The sequence below is a fragment of the Condylura cristata genome, unplaced genomic scaffold, assembly GCF_000260355.1.
Source record: "Condylura cristata isolate star-nosed mole 26May11 unplaced genomic scaffold, ConCri1.0 scaffold00004, whole genome shotgun sequence".
Taxonomy (NCBI): Eukaryota; Metazoa; Chordata; class Mammalia; order Eulipotyphla; family Talpidae; genus Condylura; species Condylura cristata.
Genome location: NW_004567105.1, coordinates 31,592,311 through 31,614,934, shown reverse-complemented (window position 1 = coordinate 31,614,934; position 22,624 = coordinate 31,592,311). Strand labels below are relative to the sequence as shown.

The 22,624-nt window shown below is 43.1% G+C and overlaps 1 protein-coding gene across 1 annotated transcript in view; it reads left to right on the top strand.

Annotated features, from left to right (window-relative positions):
* Nucleotides 1–22,624, top strand: part of MYRFL (myelin regulatory factor-like) — a 100,436-nt gene that overhangs the window by 33,431 nt on the left and 44,381 nt on the right. Inside the window, exons 3-10 of the mRNA XM_012735147.1 lie at nucleotides 1,505–1,572; nucleotides 1,675–1,924; nucleotides 3,315–3,403; nucleotides 10,456–10,606; nucleotides 14,448–14,643; nucleotides 16,765–16,841; nucleotides 18,287–18,397; nucleotides 19,833–19,923. Of these exons, the coding sequence (XP_012590601.1) occupies nucleotides 1,505–1,572; nucleotides 1,675–1,924; nucleotides 3,315–3,403; nucleotides 10,456–10,606; nucleotides 14,448–14,643; nucleotides 16,765–16,841; nucleotides 18,287–18,397; nucleotides 19,833–19,923 (1,033 nt within the window). The remainder of the gene's footprint in view (nucleotides 1–1,504; nucleotides 1,573–1,674; nucleotides 1,925–3,314; nucleotides 3,404–10,455; nucleotides 10,607–14,447; nucleotides 14,644–16,764; nucleotides 16,842–18,286; nucleotides 18,398–19,832; nucleotides 19,924–22,624) is intronic.

Here is a 22,624-nt window from a genome sequence, read left to right as displayed (position 1 = left end):
AACTTTCAATCAAGTCTTTTTTTTTTTTTGAAAGATTTATTTGTGCATACAGAACTGGGGTGCAGGCCAGAGGTGCAGGGGTGATGAGAGGATTCACCAGAGACAGAGTGGGGAGCAGAACAGGCTGACTGACGAAGTACACTGCTGAGGGGAGCAGTGGACGGGTCAGGAGAGGTCTGCCACACCATGTGGTCACCTCTGGGGCAGGGGTTGAACTAATGCTGAAGTAGCTTTAGCTTCTTAGTGCTGTGCTTTCACCAGCTAGGCCACCTGGGAGAGCCCTCAAGTCTTTTGTTTTTATTTCTATTTTTACCCTTGAATTAGAAACTCCCAGGGACTCCCAAGTCCTGAGCTTTTCTAGTATTGTATTCAAATTGGATAACTTCCTGTTGCTTCCTCCTTCCCTTTACCACTCCCAAGTAGTCTTGTTTTTGCTTTTTGTTTTCTGCTAATTCAGTTACCATCCACCCTATTTCTGTCACAATGTTATTAAAATATGGTCTTTTCTGGACTCTGCTCATGTTCTGTTTGTTTACGTCATGTTGGTGTTTACGTCTCTTTATTGCTTTACTTTCATTTGGGTAGAGATTTTAGAGAAAGGTACATGTATATTCTCTCTTCCCTTATTAGTAGGAAGTCAATAAAATAGAACAGAACAATTGGTGGAGAAAACAGAACTTTCCTAGTAAGTGAGAAAGACAGACTTCTTTTTTTATTGTATGGTGTTGAAATCTTAATCAAACAAGGAAATCATGGTGTCCTCCAAGCAAGAGACTCAGGTGGAGGCTGTGGTTCTTAGGATCACAGTTTCAGAGCCATAGAGAATATGCTGGTTTTTTGGAACAGAGGTTTTCATCCAATTTTCATGGTGTCACTTTTTTTTTTAAATAAAATTTCCCTTGTACCTCAATGTATAAGACAGGTAAGTTGTGCATTCCTCCCTCCCTCACCCCAGATCTTGAAATACAAAATTTTTTTTTTTGTAATCCACTAAACTCCTTTCCAAAACTTTAGGATTCCATAGCACAGATGTTCATGTTAATGCAGTGGTGAATTTTTGTACTGCTTTAGCTCACTCTGTAGTAAGTAAAGTACGTGTCACCCTCAGGTGTAAGTGCACTGAGAATGTTAAGACGCAATGCTAATGTTAATTAAACTTTACTGAACACTCTCCCGGGCCTTATGCACATTATCTCATTTAATTCTCACGGTGGTGCTCTGAGGAAGGCATAAAGGCTATTCCCGTTTTGTAGGTGAAAAAACAGAGGCCTGGAGAGGCTAAGCACTTGTTCATGGATACACAGCTAGGAAGGAGGCGAGCTGGGACTCAAACCCAGGTCTGTTTGACTCAAAGCCCACTGGGCTATCGCAGGACACTGACTCTGCCCGTGGGACTTCTGCCCCCTGAAGCATGTGGAACCATTCTGTGGGTTCTCTGCCCTGAGGGCTGCCTCCCACTAACGCTGGGTACAGCAACAAAGCAATACCTGTCTCTAATCCGCAGGCAACGCCAGCTCCCCGATACCCCACCCTATTCGACATCAGATACCTGCTCTGCTCCACAGGTCAAAGGTGAGTGTGCGTTACCTCCCACGCAGCTGGCATCTACTTGCTCCTCTTCTTTTTGGACTCTGGGTGGCGAGCAAGAGGCCCTTCTCACAGTGTGTTGCCCAGGTGCCTGCCGCCTGTCCCGGAGACCTGCCGCCCGGACCACTCCAGCTGCTGTTCCCCATGCCACAGCTGTACCGGGAGCTCACCTGCCCCAGACCTCCTCGGAAGTGAGCGCCTCTGACCTTGTACACAGCAGCTTACACAACTGCTACCCAAACGTCCGGCACCCCGCGCCGCCTCAGGACCAGCCCACGCCTGCTCATCAGGGGAGAAGTTGTTGTTACCACTCAGAGCCGCTGTGCTACAGCCCCGGGTAAAGGGCCAGAAGCTTAGTGGTGAAAAGCCAGGGCTCCTTGGGCGACCAGCAGCGCTGTGCTGGGAGATGAGTTTGGAGTCCTGGCCAGGAGATGGCAGTGTTGAGACATGGATCGGACGGGGCAAGGACCCCAGTTATCTGGGCTTAAGACGATCTTTTAATTAAAATCCACTAAACCCAGCACCTCATTTAATGGAAAGTTAAAATATCAGAAACATACAGGGCGGTGTCAGGCGATGGAGGAAGCATTACTTATATGTGCAGCCGCACCTAGACCACTCAAGGAGCTCTCAGAAAAATATGTCCATCAAGCATTAACTAATCTGTCTTCCTTCCTCTTCCGATTTTTCTCCCCTTTGTTACAGGGCAGGGAGAGGGGCATTCCCGAACCCCTAAACTTGTCCATTCTACATAGGTTCTGGCATCTTCTACAACAAGACAAAACATATTCAAGTGTGTAAGACCTTTAATGGAAAGCTGCTCGAATATATTCAGTGTGCAGTACAGAAAGGGGAAGAATAAAGCTCTCAAATGAAGCACCTGATGTTATCATCCTCTTGTGGGTAAATTCCCAGCCAGACAAAGTAGGGCCCCAGAGGCTTGAAAGCCTGCAGCAAGTCTAAGACACCTCTTGGTGGGGACCCATAGGCAAGAGGCAAAAGGGGCCCAGGATGTCTGGGGCAGGAGCAAAATCAAAATCGAGAAAAAAACTGCCACTGTTAACCTCCCTGCGGGTGTCTCACCCACATCTGTTTCAACCAGTCCAGGACCAAAAAGCAAGTGCAGCTTCTCCACACATCTCTGCTCCTTGTGCCTCCTCCCAGCTGCCTTCTGGCTCTCCCTCCTTCCTCCCTCCTTCTCCAGCCTCCTTTCCAGCTTCCTCCCCTCCCCGCTCAGCTCTACCCTTCCTGGGGTGGAGCAGGGAACCTGGAACACCCCCTCTCCTGGGGATGATCCTGTTTCTCTTTCATCCTTTCTCTGGATCTAGAAAATAGCAAGCAAGGAGAGTAAGAGTCATAAAAATTGTGGTGAAATTACATGTGAGAAAAAATTCAGGGGTGTAAAATGTATGTCTTTATGTCTATATCTTCTCTATGTCAATGAGTACAATGCCTTTGAAATATTGTCAGTTTATTTTTCAAGGTGTATCTCAGACCCATAAGATAGTGAAAGGAAGACAGACAAGTAGGGTTCATGAAACAGAGCTCTTCACTTTCTCCGGTCCAGGCATCAGCCTGGTATTGCAGACTCGTGAGGCTCACGAAACCTTAACCACCCAGACTTAGACTTATGAAGGTTGAAGGAAGAGACCTGGGGAATTAAAACTAATTTACTCTAAAGTAGAGGGAAAAATGGAATCCTAACTTTTGGCCTTGTTTTGCTTTAGAGTCTCATTGCCACCAACCAAGAAGAGAAAGTATACAGAGGAGTTCGAAGCCTCGAAAGACTCCATGTGGGCCCATTGCTGCAGGCCAAGTGAGCAACCGGGACCCGGCACTGCCTTGACTATTAAATCAAAGCTTTTTAATTTTTTAAAAAGATTTATTTATGTGTACAATAAACAGGGCTCAGGCCAGATGTGTATGGGGTGTGAGAGGATTCACCAGTGACAGTGGGGAGAAGAACAGGCAATTGAAATCCACTGCTGAAGGGAATAGCGGTGCAAGAGGAGAGGTCTCCTGTGCCATGTGGGTCAGTTCCCTGCCAGGGGATCAAACTCCTGTTGCAGTGGCAGGCAACAGCCTGACAGCACTGTGTCTTTAACTTCTGCACCACCAGGGATGTCCCTAAGTCAAAGCTTTTTATCAGTCTTGAAGCAGCTCTCCAAAATTATTTCCTGTTGTAGAATAGCAGTAATTGGGTCTGAGAGTTAATTTCCTCCCTCTTGACATGCTTCCTGAAGTCTTAGGTGAGATCATGCAGGCACTCCCAGGAAAAGACACCATTCTCTGTGTCTAAAGGTGATGAGGAACAAGTGACTTCAAATCCAGAGGCAATGTGTTTCGGAAAACCCAGGCTCCACGCCTGGGGAAGCTGCATGAGGAGGCAGCTCCTTCAAGAGCTCTCTGGCCATGCCCATATGTCATTCAGTGAAAGCCTTTCTAATCAGGGTGCATACACGGGGAGCTTAGTGAAATGCAGATTCTATATGGTACGCATGATGCAAGAGTCTGGGATTCTGTAATCCTAAAAGCTCCCAGGTGATGCCAATGTACTGATGTCATGAGGTGGTCTGAAAGGCACACCAGAGGACTGGCTTTTCCATGAGGTAGGGAGAGAAAGTTGAGTTTCCCTAGCACTTGCTTCAATTTAGGAGGTGTTGAGGAAATTTTTGAAATTTTGTAAAATTAGTTTAGATATCTTTCAGCAGAGTTCTCTGATGGTAAGTGGTCAGCCTGTCTTGGTTTTTGAAATACATAATATGTGACACATCATTTTTTTTTAAAAAGATTTATTTATTTATGCATACAGAGCTGGGTACAGGCCAGAGGTACAGGGGCAGTGAGAGGATTCACCAGAGACAGAGTGGGGAGCAGAATAGGCTGACTGATGAAGTACACTGCTGAAGGGAGCAGAAGGTGGGCCAGGAGAGGTCTGCCGCTACATGTGGTCACCTCCGGGGCCAAGGATTGAACTCATGCTGAAGTGGCTTTAGCTCCCTGTGCCAACAGGGAGGGCCTGACACATCATGTTTTTTACTGAGAGACCTGATCTAGTTAGAACAAAATTGGCTTCATTGAATCTGAAGCCTTGAATATTAGAATTTTCTGAGTATACGCTGTGATGGTGACTTGGATATTCCATGGCAATTCTAGGAGACACTGTAAATGCTCAAAGGTAGCATTGTGAATAGCGCCTCAAATGCAGTGTACCAAGTCACACCTTCTATTTCACTGCATCAGCTTGACAAAAAGTCCCTGCTGGTCTTTCCCTCTCACTGTTGTTTCTAAATAGCAGCGATTTAAAGAAAGGAGAGGTACATGGCCTTCTCACCCACTTGAGTTTCTCCCTTGACCTTCACAGCCACATGCACCCCGCAGACTGCTGGTGCTTTCAGGGATGTCTGACTCAGCTGCAGCCTGACTGTGTGTGTGTGTGTGTGTGTGTGTGTGTCGGGGGGGAGGGGTGTGTCTTTCAGTGGGTGATGACTTCACTCTCTCAGCCAGGTCTCACATCACCTCCCAAACTCCCCCACCCCGCGGAATGCTGTGGTAGCACTGTGCAGGACTCTTACATAAAGTAAAACTCTTACAACTTCTCATCCATGGGTCCATCACAGCTACAGATGCCTGATGCTTTGTATTTAATCCAAGAAGACAACACTAGTTAAAGCTTCCTTTTTGGATAATATTGAGCTTCTGGTTCACCTTCTTACATTAGTGTATTCTATTTTCTTCTGGGATCCTTGCATCCAGCCTGCAGCTTCCTTTTGATCCTCAAATACAGAAGGCTGAGAAAATTCCTAGCCAGATGAGGGAACCATCTGTTCACTTTCCCACAGATGTGCCAGCTCCCTGAAGGGACTGGGCAAGTCCCCCAAACCTGAGTTTGCTCATGCGCCAGATTGCTTTCAGATCACCCCGGTCAGTTCAGAGTTAAGTTCCATCCTGTGATGGTTTTCTGCTGTCTGTTCCTGGAGAGGTTATTGATTTTTCACCCTCTCCAGAGAACAGCCATGGAAATGTAACTGAAATATCCCAACAGATAGGAAATCTTGAATCCCTTGTTTAAATCCTATCCTAAAAACTGCCTAGAGATAATTGGCTACAGACAACAGTTCCAGAATGAAAATGAGCAAGTTCTCAGGGAAAAAAAAAAAAAAAAGATGAAAGGCAAAAACTTCTGTTAGGTATATGAGTCGGGGAAAGAGCAATTTATGCCCATCTTATAGGCAGGATTTTTGATAGAAGGTGTTCTATATCAATCAGTAAGGCTTTTATGGTGCTATTCTACCAAGCAGTTAACCTTCAAACAAAAGTCTCAAGATCCCCATTTGTGGGTTTCTGTGTAGACTTAATGGGTTACCATGAGCAAGTGTAAAATCTTGCTAAGCTAAGAGAAATCAACTAACTGGTAAGCAGCTTCCTACTTGCTGGTTCCTATGTCTAGATGGTCTGGATCCCAAATAAGAGAGGGTTTCAGTCCCACATGACCTGAACCCTAAATATGAGTGTTCATGACCTCCTGTGGTTTGAACCTTAAATATCAATGGGGTTTTCACCTTTACCATAATGACCTTTGGCTCCAGTGAGAGGGGCACTGGCTGAAATCACTCTGCAGAGTGGGTAAAATATATCTCATTTCTCCAACAACACATGGACATTTGAAGTTTTACTTTGCTTAATTGTCAAATAGGAATCATAATTTCCACCTCACTCATTTTTAAAAGGTAACATACCAGGATAACTTTTGAAAGATGTTTCAACAAAGTTTTGGGATTGGGCAATTTGCTGCCTTTATATTTTCACTCTCTTCTGTTCTGAATAAAAACCTCACTGTAACATGAAAGGAGAGGAAGATTTGAATCCTTCCTCTTCCATTTAAAAACTGTGATACTGGGAAAGTTCTTTTAAGTCCTTAAACCTCATTGTAAACCTTCATGTTTACTAATTGTGATTAAGAATCTTCACAACCATTTTGTAAATCTTATCAGTAGCTTCTCCTATGGCATATCCTACAACCCAGTGATTCCATGCTAGGAATATACCTAACAGAAATCTGCACCTGTGCTGTTAAAAGAGGTGTATAAGAATAATGCAAATGGCCATCAAGGGCAGGAAAAATTGGTGGTGTATTAATACAATGCAGTACTATACATCAATGACAGTGAACAAACAGTTGCCAGATGCAATAATAATGAATCTTTAGCACAAGATTTTCAGCAAAAGGAGTTAGCAATAAGAATACATACTATATTGTTATATGTTATAACCCTCTCTGTAGTGTTAAATTTCAGAATAGTTATTTTGGGGGCCAAAAGACTGTAGTAACTAGAAGGGAGCTGAAGGGTGTCTTCTGGAGTGCTAGGAGTAGCTTATTTCTTCAGTAAGTGGTAGTTGCACAGCATAATTCATTTTATTAAAAAGTACCAAATTGGACCCTCTCTGATGGTGCAGTAGGTTAAAGCACAGCACTAAGAAGCTATCCACAGCCTCTGAAGCACAAGTTCGATATCTGGCCAGGGAGGTGACCCACATGGCGCAGCAGAATTCTCCTGCCTTACCTGCTGCTCCCCTCAGCAGTGTATTTCAGTACCTCTGCCTGTTCTGTTTTCACTCTGTCTCTGGTGAATCCTCTCACACTCCACCCCTGCCACCCAGCACATCTGGGCTGTACCCTAGTTCCTGTATGCATAAATAAATAAATGCATAAATAAATAAATGCATAAATAAATAAATCTTTTAAAAAAGTACCAAACTGTGTACTAATAATCTGGGTGTACTTCTACATATATATTATACTTTCATAGAGAAAGTTTATTGAAAAAAAGGGAGCCTTACTTTGAAGTTGAGTTAAAGAGTTTATGAGATACTGTGTGTGCCTGGGACACAAAAAGGACACTCAGGATTAGTAGGTATTAGCATTAGTACTTAATAATCATGGCCCAGTGTTGGGCTCAGACTTGTGCCTGGAATGTCAGTGTGGGCCTGTGGATAGAGTCCTAACCCCGGGGTTCACTGGCTGATTTCCAGCTCACATGGAGACCAAGACGGTGATGTCCTGCTACAGGGACTGCCCCAGTGGCCTTGCTGCAACCGTGGGAAATGCTGCTGACAACATGGCATCTGGATTAACTAGCTTTTTCAGCCTTTATCCCTGAGGACAGTGCTTCCTGCCCACTTCTGCCCTCCCCACCAGTACGTCGGGGAATGTGCAGTGGGTCTGAGGCAGCTTCCCGGGGAACCTTGATCTCTCTTCTATGCCTGGGGGAGAAGGGATCTAAGTTAGCTGCTATTGGCACAGGCACACAGTGTTAGTTATTTCACATGGAAGCCAAGAACAAAAGTATTTTTTATTAGTTTATTTTTACATATTTTTGTGCATTTTTCCAACTCAGTTGCAATCCCCTTGGGTGTCCCATCATCAGAAGAAAAGTATTTTTAAAGAGATTTATTTATGTATGCATACAGAACTGGGGTACAGGCCAGAGGTACAGGCTTTACCATACAGAGTGGGGAGCAGAACAGGAAGATCCATGAAGTACGCTGCTGAGCAGAGCAGCAGGTGAGACAGGAAAGGTCTGCTGTGCCATGTGGGTCATCTCCAGGGCGGGGATCGAACTCGCACTGAAGTGACTGTGGCTAGCTTGCAGTGCTGCGTCCTAATCCATTGCTCCACCAGGGAGGGCCAAGAACAAAAGTATTTTACATAGTTTCTAAGGACTAACTGAGACACCTAAGCTGAAACAAGCAAAATGTGATGGTGACCAGGCCCCGGTGGCTAACACAGCGTGAAGCACTTAGAGACATTATTCACTGAACTTCAGGGAGTGTTGTGTCGATCCCAGGTTGCAGATGAGGAAACTGAATCTCAAAGATGTTAAACCATTTCCCTTAATGTATCATTCAAACCCACGTCTGTTTGACTCTGAACTCCAAGATCTTAACTTTCCTTTATTCTCTCTCCATTGAGGGAGAGACAGAGCGGTGAAAGAACTAGTTTCTGTCTCCTCTGAATTTGGTCTAAGCAGAGAATTGTGGAAGGCAAGATCTGTACCTAGGAAAAACACCTTTTGTATGACATTTAGGATCAAAAGCAACTCAAAGCATCTTCGCTACTTAGTTTAGGAAATTTTCAATGGAAGCTTAAAGAAAGGAAGTCCTATGAGTGAAAGAAAACCCGTGGGCTGAAGGCACACTTTGCAAGAGTTAGGGTCAGATTTCTGCCTTATTTACAACCTGTAACTGTCCTTACTCACCCAGTATTTCCCTCTCACTTCCCATGTCAGGGAGAAAAGTGAAACAACAGACATACAGATAGAATCTGCATAAAAAATTATCTGGTTGAATCATAAAGTTCGGAGGCATATTTAAATTAGACAACTTGCAAGAGCCATGGAAAAAAGTAGGTTACCCATGTGAAATTATTTTTGACCATTTTTAACATTGAAAGTAGTAATTTCACCTAGTTAATACATACAGCAATATGATATTTTGCTTTAGCTTCTGAATTTCCATTCTGTTGTTATATTCTCTGTGTAATGTTCCAAGATGGACAGGGTGTGTGTTCTAATTTCTGTTTTGCAGTTAAGACACTAAGTGAGACCCTCCCTGATGGCGCAGTGGGCTAAACCACAGCACTAAGAAGCCAAAGCCACTTTGCATGAGTTCGATTCCCGCCTGCCCCGGAGGTGACCACATGGCATGACAGACCTCCACTGACCCTCCCGCTGCTCCCCTCAGCAGTGTACTTTGTCGATCTGCCTGTTCTGCTCCCCACTCTGTCTCTGTCTCTATCTCTCGCTGCCCCTGAGCCTCTGGCCTGTACCCCAGTTCTGTATGCACAAATAAATCTTTAAAAAAAAAAGACACTAAGTGCACTAAGTGAATAAATATCTAAGGTCAAAAGCTAGTTGGACAGCACAATCTTGGTGCCACCAGGGAACTGTAACAAATTAAAATGTATTGTTGTAATTAACAACAACAAAGAAGCAAACAAGCAAACCTCAAACTGCCACGAGCAGGCAGTAAACAAACAAAACGAGGGGATTTGTTGGCTCCTGTGACCCAAGAGCTTAGGACTGGGTCCCGGAACTCACATCACCCGTCAGAAGCAGGAACCCTTCGCCTCATGCTGCCTTCTGCTGCGCTGGCTTCATTCCCAGACAGGCTTTCCCTCATGTCCCAATAGGGTGCCAGCTGCTCTTGCTCTTAGGGATGCATCTTGCAGGTTCAAGCCCCATGGAAAGGAGTCAGCATCTTCGCCATGCACTCTGGGGGCCACTCCTCTTGGACTGGGTGGACCTTGTGTCCCTCTGATGCAGCTACTGATGATGCACGGGAACGCTGTGCCGTCAGCCCTCCTTAATGCCAGTACGTTCCTGGAAACTGCTACCTTGAGCTAAAGCAGATCCTTGTATAATGTCAGATCCTCAAATGATGTCATCTTGTTCTGTTTTGGCAACATTTTTCACTCATCAGTGTCATAAGGAGACGCTGTTGCAGGACGTGGTGGTATTTGAAGATCTGCTGTACTTTGATTTGAATCGGGGCCCCCTACATTTCTGGGCCTGGGAGGAGACTCTATTGGAATCATGCAGTCTGAAAGTGAGGTGATGCTATGGAGAAAGTAAGGTAGATCCCCAAGGCAAAGTTTCCAGCAAGTGCCCACTATTGAATCCCAAAGACCACTGATCCCAACCTGTTCTCTGCAGGTGAGGAAACCCAGCTGACCTCACCCATGCTACATCCCGATGCTCACTCTGCCCACAGAGCCACTTATGCGTTTGTGGCATTCGCCCAAAGAGTCTGCGTGGGAGTGTGGGAAACAGCCTTGGAGGAAGGACTAACACACCTGTTTCTTTGCAGTGACAAGTAGGAATCACAGCCTTGAAGAGAAAGACCATGACAGTGAGAGACAGAACGTGATACCTGAAGACCGGTGCTCTCCTCTTCTGAGATGGCAACCGTACCAGAGTGCCCCATGGCACAGTTTACTAAATGCAAATTATGAAAAATTGTAAGTGGCTTTAGACTGCTCTTTGGTGGCTAGAAAGCAAGGGCAGAAAGCCGTGCTGAATCTCAGAACAAAATCCGTGCCTGGTGGGTTTAGATGCCATCCCTGATCCAGTAGGAGGAGACACTGAGAAAGGGTTTGTCTTCCTCTTCATTTTTGGCATCCTGACTGAATAGTTGGGGGAACCCTCCCTGGTGGCGCAGTGGGTTAAAACGCAGCACTGCAAGCTAGCTGCAGTGCAAGTTCAAGCCCCTCAGTGCAAGTTCAAACCCCTACACTGGGAGGTGACCCACATGGTGTGGCAGACCTCTCCTGTCTCGACCGCTGCTCCCCTCATCAGTGTACCTTGTGGATCTGTCTGTTGTGCTCCCCACTCTGCTTCTGGTGAAGCCTCTCACCTCCCCTGCACCTCTGGCCTGTACCCCAGTTGTGTATGCATAAATAAGTAAATGTTAAAAAAAACTGTCTGAAAAAAGAGAATAGTTGGGGTACGAGTTTCCAGCCTCTAAGAATCCAAATTTGTAATTCTTTCATATTATAATTACCCACTAAATGATGGAGGGACAAGGACGGTTTCTGAGATCACATGACCAATTTATTTGTTTATTTTTTAAGATTTATTTATTTATGCATACAGAACTGGGGTACAGACCAGAGATGCAGGGGCCGTGAGAGGATTCACCAGAGACAGAGTGGGGAGCAGAACAGGCAGATCGATGAAGTACACTGCTGAGGGGAGCAGTGGGCGGGTCAGGAGAGGTCTGCCACGCCATGTGGGTCACCTCTGGGGCTGGGGTTGAACTTGTGCTGAAGCGGCTGTGGCCAGCTTCAGTGCTGTGCTTTAACCTGCTGCACCACCAGGAGTGCTCACATGTCCAATTTAAACTAAACGTGGCAAGAGGAGATTTCCTAAGTCATTAACATTTAACCCTGATGTTAATTTATGTATTCATGAAATAATTTTGGGGACATTTAAATTGTTAGCCACTAGCACCACCCCTTCCAATCTCTATGCCTTGAATCGGTATTGCTAAGTTCACTGTCACTGTTGTACAGCCATCATAATTAATGGTGGTTTTGTATTAGAGACTAAGGTCAAATCTATAAAATATCATTAAATTGAGAAGTTTTATCTTCTGCTTTTAATATGATAGTTGGAAGGAATAAATGTGAACTTATGCATTATTGCTTTGAACTATCCTTTAAGACTTCTCTTTATTCCTTAGGAATAATTTACTTAACATAAGTGTACAATTTTCAGTTTTTTAAATGTTTTCTTGAAGTACTAAAATGTGTTAATAGTTAAAGAGTAGGACTGTCAAGAAATAAATACAATATGAAATCAGAAACATGAGCTATAAACTTGAGGGTCTTCATGGTATTTTCCAAATTCAAATGTAGCTTCTTTAAGTGCAAAACTTATCACTAGTACTTTTATATTGGGTGATCTAGAAGGAGGAAGTTTTTTCCTTCAGACACAAATCTGGGGAGTTAAAACTGACTTTGGGAGTTGGTGTGTTTCATAAGAGGCAGAAAAACATGAACTGCTAATTGTTTTATTGACGTCTCACAACCTCTGTCTTTGCCACTATGTGCAATTAGAAAAAGAAATTATGGGCCCACTGGTCTTATTTTGAGTTTTAGCCTTAATTTGGTTATCTTTTGGGCAGTGTTCCATATTCAATCTTAAACATCAGTATTGAGGTGTGAAATTGTCACACATGTGCACAGTATCTTAATTAAAGACTTTAATGCTTCCCAGCCCTGTGCAGTTGAGTTGATAACATTTTCAAGGTAACTGCTATTGCTCTTCCTATTTGAGTAAGTATTTTTTTTTTTTAAGTTTATTTGAGCAGCCTATCTATGCTCCACTGATCTGGAAAAAAAGTACAAGAATGGAATGAACCCAAAGGTATAGAGTAAGATTTATTTTGAATGCTTAGCTGCAATTCACTTTTTATAAGAAAAAAGGAAGGCAATATTTATCAGGGTTAGACTTCAGGCCATCTTGGTTTCACTATTCATTGAGACAGAAAATCACTCATCTCTTCTTAGATTATTATATCTAAGTTGCTACAAATAATTTTCCTAAATTACTTAAAGCAATAAAGTTAGAACATTGAGGATTTATCAAATCTTTTTTTTTTCTGAGTGATATTTAAATACTATGTTAAACGGAGCCTTTAAAAAGTCAGTTTAGTTGATTTTATATTTAACTTTAGATATCAAAACAGAATGGCTCTTCTTAGATAAATAGATTTCTGTAACTAGAGACTGGTGTTCAGTTTCTGTTTATAGTAGTCCTGAAATTTCAAGTTAAGGCTCATAGCTGAACTGTAAATCTTACTTTCTTCCTTCAGAGTTTTTGACAGTGAAACATAGAATATCACAAAAGACACTTCCTTTCTTCTCAACCAAGACAGCTCTTATTACCCTCTGCAGTAAAATCTATACAATTCAATCCATCCAACCTTTAGATGAGCAAATTAGCAGATTAGTTCTAGAAACTGGAGTCAATATAAAGTTTCCAGATACCGTAAGATTGATGGTCTTATTAAATCCTTCATTCAATGGATTTTCCTGTTGCTGTTGGTGGGCAAAGTGAGTGTAGAGACTTTGACTGATAGGCTACTTGAGGGTAATCAATAGCCCTGTGACTTGATCCATGGGTCAGATGCTTAACTTGCAAAGAACATGGAAACTATTTTTCCAGAGGCCCATTAGTATTTTCTGTCTGTAGAATTAGAGGAAAATTTAGAAACATTATGTTGTCTATTCAATGGCAGTCATCTAACTTGAGGTCCCAGGATGTGAAGATCCACAAATGAGGGGAAGCTGGCCTAGCAGTTAAGTACTCGTTTTTTTCCATTTGTGATCCTGTAAAGAAGATGAGTAAAATTCAAGTTCCATCTTTTCAGACTTACTTGAGAAGTTTTCAACTTTCATATTCTCTTTACTTGATTGTATGCCTGTTTCATGTTTTGCTTTTATTAGCCTTTAATATTTCATTAAGCATATACAGCATTGCTGTTGAAAATGATTTATCAAATCAGGCAGAAGTCTGATTAGTCACACCCCCCCACCCCCCACATCATTCCTTTCAGCAGAAGTAACCAGCAATGTAGATTACGGTGCGATATCCCAGTGAGAACATAACAAGGAAATGACTGTACTCTGGTGAAAGTAGGTTTTCAATTTGTAGACTCACTGGCTTTGATTGACCCAATTTAAAACTATTTCTGCTAATTCTGACCAGTTTCCTCTTTTTTCACATAATCAGCAGTTGACTGAATATTCAACCACCTGACTGCTAGCATGTGGCATTGCTGATAAGATTGAGAGACTTCTTTGTGGATTATTTATTTATTTTTTTTTAATTTTAACTTTAAACCTCTTATTGAAATAATACCACATTGTAACATTATATAATTTCATGTGTCCATCACAATAAATCCTTTTCTTAAAGGAGGAAAGAGAGGAACTGTATCTTGTACATTTCACAACTCTGCGACATGTGACTTTTTTGCTTGTAGCCTATTTCTTTCTATTATATTGTAGAATCAAATTAGAAGCACAAACCAGAAAACATAAGGCAGACTGAGGAAACAATGCTTCTATTAGGCAAAAATTGAATATCTTCCTTTTGAAAAGATAAAAATTCTGAGAGCCAGCTGTGTTTTGAAACATTATTTACATTTTTTTCAGTAAACATACATGGAAATCATTGATTAAATTTTAGTAAGAGGCACTTTGCACAATCTATTCTCTTGAAATATTTACATATTATCATTGTTAACAAAAGAAACTATTGGCAAAACTGGTTCCTTGATTTTTCTTTTTATAGACCTGATGTAGGCTATCAAGTTGTCACAGACAAAGGATTTACTTTTTCACCAGCAGATGAAGCTTTTGTTTGCCAAAAGAAGAACCATTTTCAGATAACCATCCATATCCAAGTTTGGGGAAATCCAAAATTTGTCAAAACTCAAGGGGGCTTAAAACCAATAGAAATATTTTACTTGAAAGCCTTTGGGGTTAAGGTAAGTTCTTTTATTTAATTCACCCAGTACTTACTGTGTTCCAATTCCCTATTACTGCACAACAAACTAGCCCAAAAGTTAGCAACTTAAATTAATATTAATTATTTATTTGGGTCACTGATGTGCTGCTTTGTCAGGGCCTGGCACTGAAACTTGTCTCTGCTCAGGAGTCCTTGCTGCAAAACTCAACTGAACCTGGATCCAGTTTCCAGGCTGGCCCATTCCCACAATTGTCAATTTTGTATTGGCCATCCATCAGGATCTTTAAGGCACTGTAGCTGGGAGCCCTTGACTCTTCTCTGTGTGAACCTTTCTATGCAATAGCTTGTGTTTCTTCATAGCATGGTGAATGGGTTTGAAGACTTCATGTTCTAAGACACAGGGACTAACTTCCAATTTCTTAGGGCTGAGTTCAGATAAGGGTACGCCACCACTTCAAACCTCAGTTGTGTGGTCTTTAAGTGCATAAGCCTTATATTCCTTTTACTAAATGTGTTCTTAATTCTTTTTGGCATTAGTGCATTTTCAAATTTTCAAAAGAATTGAAAAAGCAAAGGAACCACTAGTTAATGTCCCTTCTTATCCAGTTTACAGAGAGATCCAGTGATGCCACACAGTTCATCAAGATAGTAAGCGGTAAAGCTGGGTTCAGAATGCCACTCGGATGACTTCTAGATGGTCAGCAAGTGTTTGTTAAATTGTTGCCTCAGTCCCATTCTTCAAGGGGAGAGCATCCATGTTCTGTATATTTTATTGTGATCTTTAATCTGGGCTGAGTTACTGAATCTCCCCAAATGGAACTTCAATCTTGCATTAGCTGCTCTTATTCCAACCAAACCAAAAGACAAACAACAGACAAATAAACAGTAAAACATATTTGTGATTATGGATGTAATATCAACCCATGGTGAAAATTTGGGAGCATGAAAGAAAACTATGAATAAGTGGAATTCACCATTGGAAATCCAATATTTCCATTATTAAAATTAATCTCTTGTGGTTAATGTATTGTGAAAATAACATTTCTTGATATTTAAGATTTTGTGAAAATACTGACACAGGTAATGTAGCTTTCCACTGTATGGATGTATCATATTAATTCCTGTTTTATTATAAATTTTGTTTAATGTCTTATTATTGATAAAACTGCAGTGAACATTCAGGCATACCCATCTTTACTTAAGGATACTTTCCAGAAAAGGAATTTTCACATGAAAGATATGAACATTGTTGAGGCTCTTGATATATTGATAGATTGCGCAGTTGTTTTCCAGAAATGTTGCTGCTATGTGAATACTCACGGGCCTTCTAAGACAGAAAAGTTTTCACCTGCCTTGCATTATTCACTGCTACCTTAGAGTTTGTTGCAAGCACTGCGTGAATGTCATTTCCTGTTTTAGTGTCTTAGAAACATAAGATCTCCAATGGCAGAGATTTCTGTTAACTCTGTCCACTTCTCCTCTCTCATGCCTAGAGCAATGCAAGTATTTGCAGAGTGAGTGAACAAAAGAGTGAATGAAGGGAGCACATATTCTTTGAGCTGCCCTGCTCCTAGGTTTCAATCCCACTTTGCCCACTAAATCCCTGCTTATCTGAAATACTCTGGTGTCTTGTGTTTTCATTGTTTAATTTTTTTAAAAAAAATATTTATTTATGCATACAGAACTGGGGTGTAGGCCAGAGGTGCAGGGGCAGTGGGAGGATTCACCAGAGACAGAGTGGGGAGTAGAACCGGCCAACTGAGGAAGTACACTGCTGAGGGGAGCAGTGGGCAGGTCAGGAGAGGTCTGCCGCGCCATGTGATCACCTCTGCGGTGGGGATCGAACTGATGTTGAAGTGGCTTTAGCTTCTTAGTGCTGTGCTATAAGCTGCTGTGCCACCAGGGAGGGCCCTCATTGTTTAATTTTACAAGTATTTGTTCTTTTCTGACCAATAGCACACTGCTTTAAAGTGGGGGCCATTGTCCTACTGTGTGTTAAGTTGATTTGCTCCTGCCCAGTGGCTAGCTTGATGTCTTGGAACTTTTTTAAGTGCTTGGATATTACTTATTAGTACACATTTTAAAAAATAATTGAATTGAATTGTTGACTGATTCATTTACTATTTATTGTTCTAAACAGTTAGAAGCCAGTAATCAAATAATTGCTATCGAACAGTCCCAAGCAGACAGAAGCAAAAAGATTTTCAATCCGGTTAGGTAAGAATTTCTTTTCTGAATTCCTTTGTGAATGTTTTGGGGGAAAAGGTATTTTGCCCAATTTATTTTGATTATTTAAAATGAAGCCCAATGTGGACACTAGTATCTTAGTGTTATGAACACAAACTGATCAACAGTAGTAAAATTGAGAAAATACATTGAAGTAATTGCAGAAAATTCCTTATAAAAGCTTTACTTTTAAAGCATTTTTATAAAGATTTTTTAGTGACAACCTTATTAAAAATGTTGGTTCCTTGAGTATGATCATGGCTAGATCTTTCTCTATTTTCACTTAAACTGGCACAGTGCTCATTGGATTAAATTTAGAGTTCTGGAATCAGGCTTGCTTGCAGTTCATTAAAAAAAAATATTTATTTACTTATGCATACAGAACTGGGTACAGGCCAGAGGTGCAGGGGCGGTGAGAGGATTCACCAGAGACAGAGTGGGGAGCAGAACAGGCCGACTGACAAAGTACACTGCGCAGCAGGCGGGTCAGGAGAGGTCTGCCTTGCCATGTGGGTCACCTCTGAGGCAGGGATCGAAGTCATGCTGAAGTGGCTTTAACTCCTTAGTGCCGTTCTTTAACCTGCTGCGCCACCAGGGAGGGCCTGTTTGCAGTTCATTTTTATTTTCTAAAATAATACTAATAAATTGCCTAATGGGTTTCAAATTAGACAGCATACAGGATTAGGATTGCCCAGGAGAAAATGGTGACCCTAGTGGACATATACCTGTAGTAGGACATGGAATGGGAATGGACATTATAACTGATTTGACTGAGAGATAATGGATATATCCCGGTGTTTTTACCCTAAGTCCATAGCACTGGTCTGGGCAGCAGACAGTTTTACAAGTAGGACTGTTCAGACAGGAGCTCAACATGAGCCTCTGTACAAAACTGTGTGCAGAAGCCACATGCACAAACATAGCACTGAACTGCCCTGGTGCATCTGTTCTCCATCATCCAGGCAGGTGATGTGTGGTCTTCCTGAGGTTCCCACTGACGCACACAGCCAGACCAAGAAAGGGCGAATCCATGAAGGAGCTGTGAAGGGTTCTTCGGGAACCTTGAGAAATGACTTCAGTCAGGAAGCAATAGCCACAGAGGCAGAGCACGCCATGAAATTTGTCCTTTCTCCCTGTTGTGGACATAAAAGAATCCATAGATACTGTAGGGAGCATATGGCCCTCATGAGTCAGAAACTCTGGGCTTGATTTTCTGCTAAATGAGCATTTCATACCATTCAGGAATTATGCCATGGCCTTCCTTGATGGTCAGTTCTCACTGTGCTATGGAGACTTTATTAGTGATCAGTGACTGGAATGAACTGTCCTCCACACCATGGCGAGAACTGAGCATTGTGCATACTTGAGCATCTAAGAATCATCAAGGACTCTTTTTTTCTCTGACAGTCTCTTGGTTTTTCTGTTGTTTGTTTTAGAATTGACCTGCGGGCGGACCAGGTCACCAAAGTAACGCTGGGCCGGTTACACTTCAGTGAGACCACAGCAAATAACATGAGAAAGAAGGGAAGACCAAATCCTGACCAGAGGTACTGGCTGCTCACGGTACTGGGTCCTTCATCTGACTGAGCACTTGCCCCCAGGGGCCTTCTCCCTCCTCTAGTCCACACCAGCAGACAAACTGGGCCTCCCTCAGGCGCTGTACAGCCTGGCCTGACAGGACATTTTGAGTTTATTGACATATTTATCTGTGGATATTTTTCTTCTTCCATTCTCACTCCTTGAAATCGCTCCTTTCCTGCCCAACTCCAAATATGCTGGCCTGGACCCCTCCCAAAGCCAGGGTTCTCTACAGCAATTACAAGTTCATTGCATCTGAGGGCTGAGGAGTGGCTGCATTTCTCAAACCTGTGTGGTGCTTCCCAGTATAATCAGAGGTCCTGAGCTCTGCTATCTCAGGGGTTCATAATGTGTAGATTAGTGGTTCATATAGTGGTGGCATCTTCTGATCACTTACTAGAAATGCATGTTCTTGGGGCTGGGGAATACCTAAAGCATCCAACACTCTGGCAGTGGGGCCCAGCGATTTGCATTTTAACAGCCTGGTAACAGTCACCAGGTGATTCTGAAATGAGCTCAAATAGGAGAACCATTGGCTTAGAACATAGGCCTGGGAATTGGACAGAATGCATTTGACTGTGTAGTTGGGCGAGCTTGGGTAGTGCACATCCCACACTCAATTTTCTATCTACAAAAGGGGCAATAGCAATATCTTACTTCACTAGGGTTGCTTAGGGAAACGAAATGAAATAATGTTGATAGCTTCATCCAGTAATGATATGTGGTAGTTATTTTATAATAATAACAATTACTACTACTGCTGCACTTCAGATAGAGGAGAAGGCTGTTCTCAGGGATTAAAGACTTTGTACAGTGTTGCAGAAGAAGCTGGTGTCATTTATTCATGTGGTTCTTAGTGAATCACATGGGGGTGGTTTTTATTTTACTCTCAAGAAATGGTCTGACCTTAAAGGTCTCCTCAATGGCACAGTGAAAAGGCAGCCAAGATAACAGTGAAGAAAATTGCTGTGGAAGCAGTTGGAGGGGAGGGTGCAGGTCTTTGACTAAAGCTGTGGAAGAAGGTACAGAGCACCAAGGTGGGAAGGACCCAGCAAGGTTGGGCAAGCCTGTTAGGCTCCCTCCACCAGAGCGCAGGATGTGGCTGCAGTGGCTCTGGACAACTTCAGTGGTGCGGATGTTTGTGCTCCATGCTGAGCCGAGGGCCCAGCAATGCAGCTCCCAGGTACCTGACACAGGGCAAAGGGTAGACCCCACACAAAAATGGGTTAATCAACTGTGCTCTTATTTGTCAAAGGGACGACTTAAAATAGAAGAGAAATTCTTTACATATGCAAACATGGCTAGGTAGATTCACTAATGATTATCCGCTGGGTGGTATTTGATTACACACGTCATCTCTCTATTGCCTGATGCGCTGACATTGGTTCGCTGTTTCTGAATTAGATACTTCATGTTGGTGGTTGGATTGTATGCTGCGAGCCAGGACCAGTTCTATTTGTTATCTGCCCACATCTCTGAACGGATCATTGTAAGGGTAAGCGCAGTCCTTTGACTTTTCTGGATCTCACATGCCCTACGTCCCTGTAAGTTGAACTTGTATTTTCAATGGGCTAGCTGAAGTATGCTGTTTCTGAGTTACTGAAGATAATAACAGCTGAAGGTTCTCTTGTTCCCCCCTAGGAATCGTTCAGTAATGTCTGCAAACATTTTCGGTTGTCACAACTTAAGATGCCACCTGTGTCACATGGTCAAGGCCAGGGTGCTGCTCAATGCCTTATGGTGCGCAGCAAGCCTCACAATGTGTCACAGCGCCTCTCCTGAGAGACCATGTTCTTTATACTATATTCTAGGTTTTGGGCTAAATAATTTATATATGACATAATTTTATATGGTTTTACACCATTACATTCCTTACACTCAGAGGTACTAAAGTTCCAGAAAGTGAAGGACTCATCCATAATCACACAGCTTGCAAATGATGGTCCAAGTGATAACCCAGTTGTCTGAGCCCAAAGGCCACAGGGTAGGAAGTGGTGAGAGGCAGGAAGGCATCCCCTGGCCGTAAGTGACTGGTGATCCTGGCGGCATCTGGGCCCCTGCCTGGCACATAGTAATGGCTTAGCACATTTTGCTGAATGAATGATTGGTTCCAGCTGTGGACGGGAGTCTTGGCAGGCACATAAACATAAAGCTGCTGGCAGCTGCCTGTGAGGTCAGCCTGGCCTCTGCTGAGAATGCCGGGGGCATGAGGTAACTGGTGAAGTGCAGGTCTGGCCGCCCTGGGAGCCTGGCTGAGTTGTCAGGGATGTTTGAAGTGACATCGGAAGGACTCAGCACCTCCAACAGGGAAAACCATTTGCTATGGGCTGCACCTGTACTCCCTGTTAACCGGGCGCTGGGGAACAGCGTCTGCCCATTGGGGCAAGTGAAATCTTTGCTTGCTTTGTACTGTTTTTGAAACAAAGCGCCCTCTGTGTCATTCTTATAGTCAATTAAAAATAACAAGCCACCTACTAGTACAAATCCATAAACTGTGGTTCACAGCTTTAAGGGTGGTGAAGTCATGATGGAAATGATGTGAAACACTGAGGTGTTGAGATGACCCAGACTGAGGGCTCCGCTCTGCAGGCCACTCCCAGGTTGTGTTTCTGTGGGGCTTGATCTAATCTGTGTCAAATGGGGGCTCCAAGGCTTTGGTGGTACCCTTTCCTTGGGCCAGGACCCAGGGCAAAAGTTCCCATCCAACCTTCAGCAGGTTCAGGGTGGCCTTTGACATCATCGTGATGTCATCTGGGCCTGCATTATTGCACCAGCTGATGGAAAATAAAGCCTGGAAACCCAGGTTACTTACTGTTTCTTATCTCTCCTGGGAAGGAGTATCGACAGAAAATGCCATTCTCAGAGTCAGCGTGTATCAGATGCCACACAAGGGCCACTGCGCTCTGCAATGCGGGCTGGAGTCAGGCACTGCTGCTCTCCCGCTTATTTTAAATCATTTACCCTGGCTTGAAGTTTCTCCATTTCCTGCTGGCTGCCCCTGCTAAGCTCCCCTCTGGCTCTGTGCAAGTCCACACAGCAGCAGCACAAGAGGGAACCCTGCCCCCTAAGGTTCCATTGCCAAAGATCTCTGTTAAAGGCATCTCCTCATATGCAAAGCATAGACATTTAACTCATATGACTGTGATATTTAGGGTGATTACCAGAAGGTTAAATGATACTTAGTACACATTGGGTGTCAATGTTAGTCATCTTTGTTTAAAAAAAAAAAATATATATATATGTATATATATATATATGCCACATTCCAGATTTATTTATTTCTACACACAAGAACTAGGGCACAGACTAGGGTGGGGTTTGGAGGGTGCTGTCGGATGAGAGGATTCACCAGAGACAGAGCAGGGAGCGGAATAGGCAGATCCACTGAAATACACTGCTAAGGGGGAGCAGTGGGCGGGTCATTTTTGGTTGAAGAGAATACCCTTTCCTGTGAGCCTGCTGGGTCACTTGAGGGTCAGGTCACCTCACAACAATGGAAAGAATAATAATGGTCACGACACAAACCCTTCTCCCCCCTCTCCCCAGCATGCAATATCTTACTGCTGTTATTCCATTCTTACCCCAAAATGCAGTGGTAAATATGAATGCAGAATTTTTGATCTATTTAATTGTTTAACGTTTGAACCCATCAACAGAAAAATTAAATTTAAGAAATTTCATTATTGTTTGGATCAGAGTATCTTAAGAAAAGTTCACAGAGCCCATTTTCCATCCCTGGAGACTCCAGAGGTTACACGTTTTGAAGAGGGCAGGTCAGCCTCCATTTTATAGCCCACATGTGCCTTTTTGGATCACTGCCTGAGTTCTAGAATAGAGGAAGAAAATTTTTTTTTTAAAGATTTATTTATTTGTGCATACAGAACTGGGGTACAGGCCAGAGGCTCAGGGGCGGCGAGAGGCTTCACCAGAGACAGAGTGGGGAACAGAACAGGCAGATCGACGAAGTACACTGCTGAGGGGAGCAGCGGGCGGGCCAGGAGAGGTCTGCCACGCCTTGTGGTCACCTCCGGGGCAGGCGGGAATCGAACTCATGCGGAAGCGGCTTTAGATTCTCAGTGCTGTGCTTTAACCCACTGCGCCACCAGGGAGGGCCGAGGAAGAAAATTTTACAATTGGAATCATGATAAGATAGGACCAAATGATATCGGAGAACTGCAAATCGCATTTAGTAAATC